The sequence below is a fragment of the Octopus bimaculoides genome, chromosome 3, assembly GCF_001194135.2.
Source record: "Octopus bimaculoides isolate UCB-OBI-ISO-001 chromosome 3, ASM119413v2, whole genome shotgun sequence".
Lineage (NCBI taxonomy): Eukaryota > Metazoa > Mollusca > Cephalopoda > Octopoda > Octopodidae > Octopus > Octopus bimaculoides.
In genome coordinates, this window is record NC_068983.1 from 146,694,867 (window position 1) to 146,707,898 (window position 13,032).

Consider the following 13,032-nt stretch of genomic DNA (forward strand, 5'->3'; position numbering starts at 1 on the left):
AAATTAGGATTTAGATGGAATCGGGTACTTGAAAAGATATGCAACAGGTAGGGTTGGATAAACCTGTGGTTCTGGCCTATGGTTCTGGCCTATGGTTCTGGCCTATGGTTCTGGCCTATGGTTCTGGCCTATGGTTCTGGCCTATGGTTGGTGAGTATGAAATAGGATATTCTGGTTGTGCACACAGAGAAAGCCAACCCTATGAATTTTTAGTGCCTAGGGGCTGGTGTAAGGCATGCATTACTTTGAATTGCTCATTGCTGGTATACTCTAGGGTTCCGACAAATCGTAAATCCCCTTGGTGTATTATTAGGTCGTAAACCTTGACAGTTGCTCACTTTACACCATTATTATATTTTGATCATCTTTATTTTTAGTTAGAAAGCTGACACAAATATTTCTTCATTCTAACTCATTTTGCACCTTATAAAGTATTTATAAATCGTTTTTTGCTATTTTTGCTTAGAGATGGATACGAGGGAAATTCGAACAGTTTTGAAATAAGAGTTCTTTCTTAGAAATACAGCATCACAGACAGCACTGAATATTAATGGAGTATTTTATTCTAATGTTATTACACAGCAGACAGTATCAAATAGGTTTGCAAAATTTCGTTCTGGTAACTTTGACCTCATAAATGAGCAATGCAGTCGACCAGAAACAAAGGTGGATAATGACGAACTGAAAGCCACAGTCAAGTCAGATTTATCTCAAACATAATTTTATAAACAAAAAATGTCCCAAGAATACAGCAGGGACATGTCTGAAGTCTGTCGAGGCTAACTAGTTAGTTAGTTGGCCTCAACAGACTTCAGCCACGTCCTTGCTGTATTCTTAGGATATTCTTTTCTTTGAAAAATTACGTCTCATCTGATGATTACAGTTTTTTGTCATGGCGTAATGTTCTCATTCTTCTATTAAAAAATGCATAAGAAACAGTTGTAATGAGCTGAGATTTATCCATCGTCTGTTATTATTCATTTGATTATATATACATATACATACATATATATATATATATATATATATATATATATATATATATATATATATATATATATATATATATATATATATATATAGTATCATTTACATATATACATTTAAATATTTTGGATAATAAAGAAAATAAGAAAACTTACAGCTGTAGTATGAATTTTGATGTCTTACATACCACAAAAAGTTGTTACTGTATATTTTATACTTGCATATTCCATTTTGAAAGTCACAGTCAAAGGGACCTGCAGCAATATAGAAAACATGTAAATGAAAGTTTATGCACCATAATTTGAAGAACTGAATTTTGGGGATTTCAAAACAGATAAATTTCTTTGAAAGTTTCTTTTGCTAATTCTGAAATATTTAACAGAAAATATATATATTATACTTCCAATTCTAGTAATTATCAATTAAATTACTGTAACAATTTAATATTGTGTCTGCATAAATATTAGAACAAAAAATAAAAGGCAGGTCATTTTTTTTTAATGTTTAACATACTGACATTCAAATTTTGAATATCAATTAATAAAAATTTGAATATCAATTAATAAAATTAAGTAAAATCGATACAGATTATAAAGACAAGCACTTTTCTGCTGTCTAGTATGTGTACATATGTGTTAGGGTGGGTGGGCAACAGTTATAGCTTAGTCAGGAAGAGAAGGATGTGGCCATCATCTTTGCAATCCCTCTCAGATAAGTAGGGTTAAATTTTTAACATTAGTTGAGCTTGAGCATCTCCAAGTCGAAGTTTGCAGAATAATGCAAGCAAGGAGAAAATTCTAGAAAGTTTGTGCTCTTGTGAGGATAGCTGAGTCAAAATATGAATTCTGGAACCTGGGTGGCAGTTGATATAGTAGAAAAGGAGAGAGAGGTGTGTTGGATGAGGTGAGCAAGCAAATAATTCAGAATAACACATCCAATCCAGTCTATGGTACTGGGTTCAGATCCTTTATGGTTGGATAAGCCATTCATCCATCTAGGATCAAAAAATAAGTACCAGTAATATCCTGGATTAAAATTAATTGACAATATCCTTTTCACCTTACAAAGAATATATTGCTCGGCTAAGTGTAGCAAGAATACAAATAACTTTTCTGTTGGGATCCCAGGCTATTTCAGTATTGATTGTTGTTATTTCATTTTCCTGACTGATATTTTCCTTAGTAAGAAGAGTATGATCCTAGCAAATTTCATGACTTCCCCACCTTAGGTGCCAGAAGAAAACGGGAATGTTCTGTTTTATCAGTTTACATGTCTAAAACTTGCAATTTATGGTGTTATCCTGAATACTGAGTGCACCATTGCTAGTTACATTGAAAGCCAGATTTCTGGGAACCCCATAATCCATTGGATTAGTGAGGGCCTCACTTAAAAATTTCCATTACATGGATATTTTGAGTGAGTCAGCCTAATGAAGCTTAAATCACATATGGGAGGATTTGAGCTGAACACTGTAACTGGTTAAGTCTCTTCATCTGCAGGTTTTCAATATTCTCACTGAAAACAGAAGATTGACCAGTGTCTGTATGTGAACTAATATGGTAATCAATTAATGAGTATAAAACTCAAAAGAAGAGAATAGTATTTTGAAGATACTACATTCATACGGTAAAGTGAAAATAACTGCTTCTTGCTGAATTAGGAAAAACTTTAAAGGTAATTCTAGCTGTCCACTAAAGAAAACCTGGAAGAATGTTGTAGAGCTGAAATATATGAGAAGATAGAAATATCAAGCATAACTTATCATTATGGCAGGGAACATCATCAACTGTTGTGGAACAAAGTCAAGATAATAGATAAAGAACATGGAAGATAAGATGATGGAAGGAATCAGTGTATATGCTTAGCTTTGATAACTTTTTCAGTTGTCCTAGCAGAGGGAGGAATATCATATACCATTAATCAAGAACACTTGCAAACACAGTTAGGGTTCCATTACCAATTTGTTCTATGTGACAAAGGGATTGTGTATATCAGGGATGAATCGATGTCATGTATATGTAATAGTTTAGCTAGTAGATGTGTGTTGAATCTCTAGGCCAGTCAAACAACATCTGGCTCAAGTGGAACAAGTGCCATCACAAGCAGAAGAACAGATAATACGAAAATGTTTCTGGTATGACTAAAGAATGAGAACAATTGATCTCTCTGGACTGAATAAAATGTTTGGTTTGAAATTCCAAGAAGGGTACCATATATGATAGACACCCATAGACAGTCACAGAGTGCAACAACTGAAACATTGTGACTATTACAAGCAAAGTAAAGATACTAGTCTGGACATATCAGTTTATAAATAATTCCTCATCTCAGAAATTCAGGATAAAAATATATTTTGAGATATCAAAATTTATTTCCTTCCTCTTGATGAAAATATCAATTCAATAATGATTTTTTACTGAGCAGTGAGAATGATGAAATTAACTGCTTAGGCTAGTGCATTGCTACTCCATTTATATCTACTCAGTGATCAAGTCAATAGTAGTTACTCTCATCATATATAAACAAACCCTATCAATATAGCTAATCCTTTTACATATGAAAATTCTTTTAATATTACCAGGGCATCCTTTTTCTTCAACTACTACATTGTCTATTGCAATGTCTCCTTGGTACGAATTTCCTCTTACAGCTACAAATATGATTTCATTTATGTCATTTTCAATATGCAAACATGCTTTGCGCCAGTATCTTCCTTTATTTCCTTTCTTTGTCCAGACTATTTCTTCAGTTGAAGATTGATTAGTGACAAATACAACATATAGTTGACCAACGTAACTTCCATACATGTTGTAATTAAATTTCAGATTTTTCCCTTTGGCATTTTTTGAAACTGGAAACTTAAGGCTTGTTGTATCATTTAAATTTCCATAAGAAGCTTCTGCATACATATAGTACCCTGTAAAAGAAAAATGATGATATTGATTTGTCAGTCATTTATTAACAATTTAGACAGTAGAATTGGATATCAGAATTATTAAAACAACATTTTCATGAGAAATTTTATATCTAATGTTTCTTTTTAGTTAATATAAAATTTTGAATAGTAATTCAGTTGTAATTCATTAAAACTTTATCATTTAACTTTCAAGTGATAAAAAATATGACTATTGGCTTGTTTTATTGAATTTGATTTAACTTTATGTAACATAGATTCAATTACATTTGTTATACGAGTTTATATCATATCTTCACCAAAATTGCAACTTATCACTGTGCAGACTGATTTCATCCTTAATTCCTACTACAATTGTATCCTACCATCTAGCTCCAGCATGATGTCTCATCTTATGAGCAAAGATGTAGAGAGGAGGGCCAAATAGATAGGAATAACTGTTCTTGAGTCATTTCAAATTTGTTCCTGCCACCTTGCAGTGTTTCTGAGATGAATCGTTTATTCTACATTGATCTGGAATTTATTTCCAATATTTAACATGATTTTAGACAATCTAGTAATGTGCAGCAATTGTTTAAGTCTATTTTGTCATTAGACCCACATTCTAGGTAATGGCTGGTATAGTCAGGAAAATGTGCAGTGTCTACAACCATCACAAAACTTTTTTCAAGTTAAATAGATATAGTTGATATCTAGCTAAATGTTCTTTAAGTTAACATGTAAGCAGAATCAGAAGTTAGCTCTACAATAAATATCCGAGGAATGCCAGAGAATGATAAGCCTAAGGAATGATACAGAACAAATTGAAGTTAGAAACTCATATACAATCGGTGCGACAGAAAACATGAAATGAAAAGCAGAAAATTAACCCATGTTTTGAATGTGGTGAATTACACTACAGATTCGACCGCCCTTATAGAAATCGAAAATGCTTTAAGTGTAATGTAATAGGTCATAAAATATGACGCTGTAAATCAAAACTTAGAAAATAGTTCAACAGAAAAAAATCACGTAAACAGTTTATCGTCGACAAGAAATACAAACCAGACTCAAAGGAAATTTGTATATGTAGAAATTGATAATACAAATGTAAAATTACAGTTAGCTACAAGTAATGACATTACTTTACTTAATGAAAACACATGCAAAACAATCGGGAAACCTGCATTCCAGAAAACGTCGAAGATTGCACATGGAGCTTGGAGATTAAATTAATTTTTAAAGGCGAAATTATCTGTAACGTTATTTCATGGTAAGACTATAAAAATGAAAACTTATTGATTAAAAAATACAAGCAAATTTTTGGAACTGACCAGATGGAACTATTCGACTTATGGGATTTACCCATAAATAATTTCTGTAAAGATGTAATGGGGTCGTGCGCCAGTTCAAATACAAAAGTCAGAAAATTTAGAAAAAAAGTGAAAAGATTGTTTCTTGATGTTTTTTCGAACGAGTTGGGTCAGTGCAATAAATTTAAAGCAAAATTTTAAGTTAAAGAACATTCATTACTAATTTTCAAACTCAAGCGTAATGTACCGTTTGCAGTACTGGAACAAGTGAATAAGGAATGAGACAGACTGGAAAAAATGGGAGTGATTGAAAAGATTGACCATTCAGACTGGGTGTCTCCAGTGGTGTATGTAAAAAAGAACAATAAAATTCGTGTATGCGCAGATTTCTCGTCGGTACTAAATGAATGTTTAAGACAGTATAACTACTCATTTCCTAGCCTAGAGGAAATATTCTGGAAATTAGATCTGTCTGATGCTTTCTTACAAATACAAGTTGAAGACGAATGTATTTAGCTGCTAGCAATTAATACTCATAAAGGTCTGTACAAATTTAACTGGCTTCTGTTTGGCATAAAAGTTGCTCCGGCTATATTCCAACAAGTGATGGATGCGATGCTTGCAGAGTGTGACTTCGCAATGGCCTATCTAGATAATATATCAATTAAAAGTGAATCCTGTGGTCAACATGTCGAGCTTGTGAAATGTGATTTGGAAAAAATAAAAGATTACAGTTTCACACCGATTGAGGGGAAATGCGAATTTTTCTTGCCTAATATAATGGGAGGCTAGGTTTATGATATCGGATGGATATCGCCTTCTCCCATTGACTTTTGTTCTTTGCGTTGTTTCAGGCTCCAGCAAGTGAGGAAAGAAGACTTAAGTAAGATACAAATTCTTAACCAGTTTTATTTACAAGTTACACAGAAGGTGTGTTGCCCTCAGTATGCCATTTTAAGCTGTGTGCGTGCGTTGTATCTTCATTAACGCGGGCCCATTGCTTCTGGAGATACGACATACAGACAAGGCTAGCCTGGTGACCCAGCCAGTGAAGTGTGTTCAGCAAGCGCTTGCAGTGAAGAAGAGATAGAATCTGTTTGCTGGGCCCTTATATCCAGTTTGCCATCACGAGCCTCGTTGTGATCTCGCGCATGGCAAATAGATGCAGGTGAGATCTCGCTCCAGTCTCGGAAATGGCAATGGCTGCCGCGAGATCTCATCCAATATAGCGCTGACTGCTTGTGCCGCTACAAGGGCTCCCCCCTGAGGATGGCAGTGCGAAAACAGAATAATTGGAGCAGGCACAAGAAAGAGCAAAGATGGTAACTGATCGCAACCAACAAGATATGGTACAACAATGTGACAAGTCAAATAGAAAAATAATTGCAAGAAATAGAAATTGCCATGCACAAAATTTGACAAAATGTTCAACGGCAGAGTATTGGAACTGTTCAGTAACACAAGAAAGCAACTGTATGTCACAAGAAACACAAAAGAGATTGTCAGATATAAATAATTTTAGTGAGTTTTTTGGGCCAATGCACAGTGCGGCCTGTCCTGGTGACATAAGGTGTGTTTGTGTTAGGTTGTGGCGAGGAAGGTGTAGGTGATGGTGTGGTCAAAGGTGCATGTGAGGGTAGTTGTAAAGGATCAAAAGTGGGCGTGGCCGGAGTGTTATCGAAGGGCGTGAAAACTTCAAAATATGCCGTTTTCAGACTGTCGACCACCGATGTCGAGAGTAAAAATTTTGGGTGTGCGCGACAGCACATGAAATGGTTCTTTATAAGGAGAAACAAGCGGTCCTTTGACAGAATCATCCCGAACAAAAACATGAGTCCATTTGTCAATATCCGGTGGGACATGAGAAGGAATAAACTGGTCACGCGGATGCATGGGTGGAAGACTTAAGAGAAAGGAGCGACGTCTGGTGACATACGACGTTGGATCAGGAGGCGATGAGTTGTCTGGCGCTAACATTGTGCCAGGGAGTGCCAGGATGGTACCGTGAATGAGTTCAGCAGAGGAGAAACCTAAGTCTGCTTTAACAGCAGTGCGACAGCCAAGAAGAACGATAGGCAGGAATTCTGTCCAAGACTGCGGATCAGGAGTGGCGCGTAGAGCGGCCTTCAGTTGCGTGTGAAGACATTCGACCATCCCGTTGGAGGCTGGGTGGTAGCTGGTCGTACGAATGTGATGAACGCCTAGGATTCGTGATAATTCACGAAATAGGGAAGCTTCGAACTGGCATCTGTGATCAGTGGTTATTTTAGCTGGGACATCAAAGCGAGCAATCCAGTTAGAAATGAAAGCTCGAGCAACTGACCCAGCGGAAATGTCCACTATTGGAATGGTCTCTGGCCAACGAGAGAATCGATCGACGCATGTGAATATGTAAGAGAAACCGCGACTGACAGGCCATGGTCCAACCAGATCAATGTGGACATGGCGAAAACGAGCCTCCGGAGGAGAAAACTGTCCAAGAAGATCGCGAATATGTCTGTGGATTTTAGAACGCTGGCATTTTACACAAGAGCGTGTCCAATCGGTAATCATCCGGCGCATATTAGGCCAGAAAAACCGAGCCATAATAAGCTTCACCGAGGCAGCAACGCCAAGATGTGACAGTGAATGCAAGGCATCAAACACAGAGCGCTGGTGGTTCTCTGGTACAAACGGTCTGGGAGAACCAGTAGTTGTGTCACAAAGAATGGTGCCTTCAGCAGACGGAAGTGGAAGATAGGCAAACTTGCAACAGGGCAACTTGGTAAAAGCTAAATCCAAAGTGTCCAGAGCTGGCTGATCCTGCGCAATGGCAGTAAATCAATTGCAGCAGCAGATGAAAGGTAGCACACATGAAGACGAGAGAGTGCGTCAGCAGGCACATTCTCTGTTCCAGGTATGTACTGAATGTCACTGGGAAATGTAGACCAGGTGACGAAAAGCACGAGGCAAGTGTTTGTCCGATTTAGATGACAGAGCAAACGTAAGAGGCTTGTGATCAGAATAAATCACAAAATCTCGGCCCTCGAGTTGATGTTGAAAATGTCGAACTGACAGATAGATCGCCAAGAGCTCGCGATCAAACGTATTGTACCAACATTCAGCTGGCTTTAATTGACGAGAAAAAAACGCCAAAGGTTTAGCCTGATTGTCTACGGTGTGCTGCAAAACAGCATCAACCGCAGAATCCGATACATCAACGGTTAAAGAGAGAGGAGCATCGGGAACCGGATGTGCAAGCAACGGAACAGAAGCTATTTCTTTCTTGATTGACTCAAAAGCAGATAACGCCTCGGCAGATAAAGTAATGGGAGAATTCTTTTTTGTATTTGTTTTCAATAGCTGAGTCAAAGGAAGTAACTTGTCTGCACAATGACAAATGAATCGTATGTAGAAGTTGACGACTCCGAAAAAGTGGCGGAATTGGCGTAATGAAGTGGGGGGTGCGATGCGCTGAATTGTATCGACTTTGGAAGAGAGAGGTCTGATACCATTTGAGTCGATATAATGCCCCAAAAATTTCAGAGAGGACTGCCCGAAAACACACTTATCGGGGTTGATTCGTACATTGTAGGCGCGAAGACACTGAAAGAGTTAATTTAAGTGTTGGAGGTGATTCTCACGCGTGTCGCTTGCAATGAGTATATCATCAACGTAAGCGAACACAAAATCAAGTACACGAACAACTTCATCGATAAATCTTTGGAACGTGCTCGTGGCGTTCCGCAAACCGAAGCTCATAAAAAGGAACTCGAAGCTGCTAAAGAGAGTAGTGATGGCAGTTTTTGGAACGTCCTCAGGATTGACTGGCATTTGATGATAGGCACGAACGAGGTCGACCATAGAAAAAATAGTACAACCATGCAAATTAGAGAAGTCCTGGAAATTTCTTATAGGATAGCGATCGGGAACAGCGACCGCATTCAAACGTCTGTAATCCCTCACCGGGAGGAAATCAGAATCCCCTTTTTACGTCAAATGAAGGGGAGAATTAAGGGACTGGTGGAGAGGAGAATAAGGCCAAGCTGGAGCATGTACTCAAACTCGGAACTCGGTCAGGAGCAAGTCGCCGCGAGCGTGAAAAGACAGGTGGCCCAGTGGTGGTAATATAGTGGAGGGTCGAGTGAGTAGATTTTGCCGTTTGGAATAGCTGATCTACCAGTTCTGGGAAAGAAGCCAAGAGTGAATGAAATGCATCACCAGCAGTGGCAACGAAAAATGAAGGACTGAGAACAATATTGGTAGTGACCTTTGCAGGTGTAGACAAAAACGTAGAACCGTCGACGAGTCTCTGTCGCCTGACCTCTACCAATAGATTTAAATTGTTCAAAAAGTCCGCACCCAGAATAGGATGTGGGAGATCAGCTATGACAAAAATCCACCTAAAATCCCGGCGAAGATTAATGTCAATATGTAAGGAAACTTGACCGTAAGTCGCAATGGGAGACCAATTGACCGCGTGCAAGGTGATCTCTGAACGCTTTGGCTTGTCTGTAGCGAGACGCAAAGGCCAAATAGAGCAACTAGAACCTGTGTCAACCATAAACGCCTCGTTAGGCACGCGGTCCTTTACAAAAAATGCACGATTTGAGGATAATTTGCCGAAAGTGCTTGACGTGCTCAAATCCTCCGCAGGTCGTTTTCCGACGAGTGGAAAGAACAAGGCTGAATGCATTTACGGGCTTTATGCTGATACCTGGCGTGGTACCAACAAAGACCGGAACTAGACAAAAAGGAATCGGTCGAGCGTGAACGGGACCGGCTTCTACTGCGACGGCGCGAAGAGTTGGAGAGCCCTCCACAAAACGCGTCCATCTGGTGAGTTAAAAAAGCAAGTTTCTCCAAAATGTCATCATGTGATGAGGAAGATGCAGCGGAAGAAAGCTCTGAGCAAGAGCAGACATGGCGAGGTGCTGGCTGGATAGCGAACTCTAAAATTTTATCAGCCATGATAGCTAGTTGATCCACGGTGTTGGTATCAACCGCTGTAGTTAAAATGGTTTGCACATTGGGCGGTAGCCGGGAGAAGAAAAGCTTCCGTAAGAGCGAGTTGTCCTCAGCCGTGTCGCTGAGCTCGCGGAGATGCCGTAAAAATTGAGACAGCATCCTGTCTCCTAGCTCCCCATCTTGCATTATTTGCTTAAACTTAGACTCCGCGAATTTAGTGTTCCGTCGGAGAACCTCGGATTTAACCACCTCGTAAGTCACATCCGGACGAGGATCAGTGATGAGATCCCTGACTGAAGTAGCAAGTGGTGCAGGAATGCTACAAAGGAGAAGATTCAACTGTCGCTGTGAAGGTACTGCATGTGCCGCAAAATACGCCTCCAACTGTGAGAACCAAAGTGTGATGTCATCAGTGGAAGAAGGAAGGTTAGGTAAACTCATTTTTTTTTTGTCAGAGGAGAAAAAGAATAGGACTAAAAAAAAACCCACGAAAAGTGCTATTGGAAATAGTAAGCGTGTGTGCGAGAAAAAAAATTTCTGAGCAAAATTTATGGAATCGTGTACTGTAATGCACAGACAAGAAAAAAAATGTTTTCGTCGCCAAAAACACTGTTAATGTATGTATGCTTGTACCAATAAATTTGTTTTTTTTTTCGCTACTTTTTTGTCAGTTGAAAAAAATCGCCAGAAAATGCCGCGCGACTGGTAAAGTTCTGTTCGCACGTGGGGCAATTCAAAAGCGGTGGCTGGAAGTTAAGTGGAGTCTTCTGGTGTGCTGCAACTCTTTTCAGCTGCCGGAAATCCTTCACTCGTTTGGGGTCACCATTTACAATGGGAGGCTAGGTTTACGATATCGGATAAATATCGCCTTCTCCCATTGACTTTTGTTCTTTGCGTTGTTTCAGGCTCCAGCAGGTGAGGAAAGAAGACTTAAGTAAGATACAAATTCTTAACCAGTTTTATTTACAAGTTACACAGAAGGTGAAGTGTGTTGCCCTCAGTATGGCATTTTAAGCTGTGTGCGTGCGTTGTATCTTCATTAACGCGGGCCCATTGCTTCTGGAGATACGACATACAGACAAGGCTAGCCTGGTGATCCAGCCAGTGAGGTGTGTTCAGCAAGCGCTTGCAGTGAAGAAGAGATAGAATCTGTTTGCTGGGCCCTTATATCCAGTTTGCCATTACGAGCCTCGTTGTGATCTCGCGCATGGCAAATAGATGCAGGTGAGATCTCGCTCCAGTCTCGGAAATGGCAATGGCTGCCGCGAGATATCATCCAATATGGCGCTGATTGCTTGTGCCGCTACACTAAAATTAAGTACTTAGGACAAGTTATTGATAAAAATGGTCATCGATCAGATCCGTCGAGGGGAGATTTGATTAGAAATAAATATGCCCCCTCCGACAAATATATCTACCTTATAATCTTTTTTGAAACTTGCAAACTATTATCAGATTTATAAACCAAATATGTACAAGGTAAGAGCTCTACTAAATAATTTACCAAAAAAAAAATACAAAGTGGAATTGATCTCAAAAGTGACAGAAGGCGTTCGACGAAATTAAAAAGATATTAACGTCAGATTTGTCTTTAGCACATTTCGATCCTGCATTAGAAATTGTATTAGCTTCAGATGCCAGTGAGTAAGGTATCGGAGCAGTAATTCTTCATAAATACGCAGATGGTAACATGAAAGCCGTCGCCCATGCTTCGCGTTTCTGCTAACAGCAGAGAAAAATTACAGTCAAATTGAAAAAGAGGCTCTAGCAATTATTTTTTCCGTAAAAGAATTTCATAGATTCTTACACGGCAGAAGTTTTCGACTACATCGTCCATATGAGTCGAGGAAAGGAATCCCTACCCATACTGCTAATAGGTTGCAACGTTGGGGTACTATATTGCTAAATTACGATTTTAAGATGGAGTTTATACTATCTAAGAAATTTGAACTGATTAATATATAACTAATTTTTGTATTATTCTATTTATTGCAGTAATTATGTACTACTATTATTTTCATAACCTACTTTCAAAATTCTAATTATTAATTAATAATTAAAACATCATTTTTTTTAAAGCGTAAAAAATATTTTGAGTTATTTTTTATTTTTTAATAGAAGTAACAAATATTCACTGATCTTCAGCTTTATGTTAACATCAGCTGGGCAGTTAATTTCCACAGCTGTGCACAAGTTCTCTTCTCTATCCCAAATCCTTATATCAGGTCTGTTGTGCTTACATTTTATTGAGGTTTTCACTGGGACATTCCACCAGTACTCCATTTTTTATGAGTGGCTATGACCTCTACCATATTGTGGGTTCTTATTTCTTTGTCTTCGGGGTTATCGGATTTCATTATAGAGCGTCCTAGCTACAACATCATGTCTCACTGGGAGATAATACCGTGTGACATTTTCGGACGACTCCACAGGAAAACAAACGCCAAAGACTATGTAATTTGATCCGTGCACAAATCTATCTGAAGAAGATCTCAAGCTTAGTCGGAGTATCTTTACGCACAGTTTATAACGTCAGGAAGAGAATGGACATGCGCAACGGCATATACACTCAAATAATATTACCATCCAGTGAAGCGAACGTGAAATTACCCATTGGAGGACTCCTAATAGTCATAAGTGTTAAAGTGTTAAATACTAATCAATGCGGTTAGTTGCAATCTGGAACATAACTGAGAACTACTACAGGATCCGCCTGGGTAATATATTCCTCTAAATTAACATGAATACATACATATACACACATGCATACATAGATACATACATACACACACACATACATATATATATATATGTATGTATGTGTGCGTTTGTGTCTGCGTGCGTGTGCGTGCGTGTGTGAGTGTGTGTGTGTGTGTGTGAGTGTGTGTGTGT

At 38.5% G+C, this 13,032-nt stretch overlaps 1 protein-coding gene across 1 annotated transcript in view; it reads right to left on the bottom strand.

The window, feature by feature from the left end:
• LOC128247351 (MAM and LDL-receptor class A domain-containing protein 1-like) overlaps positions 1-13,032 on the bottom strand; it is a 106,005-nt gene that overhangs the window by 9,465 nt on the left and 83,508 nt on the right. The window contains exons 11-12 of the mRNA XM_052966614.1: positions 3,566-3,904; positions 1,143-1,241 (exon numbers count right to left, since the gene is read on the bottom strand). Of these exons, the coding sequence (XP_052822574.1) occupies positions 1,143-1,241; positions 3,566-3,904 (438 nt within the window). The remainder of the gene's footprint in view (positions 1-1,142; positions 1,242-3,565; positions 3,905-13,032) is intronic.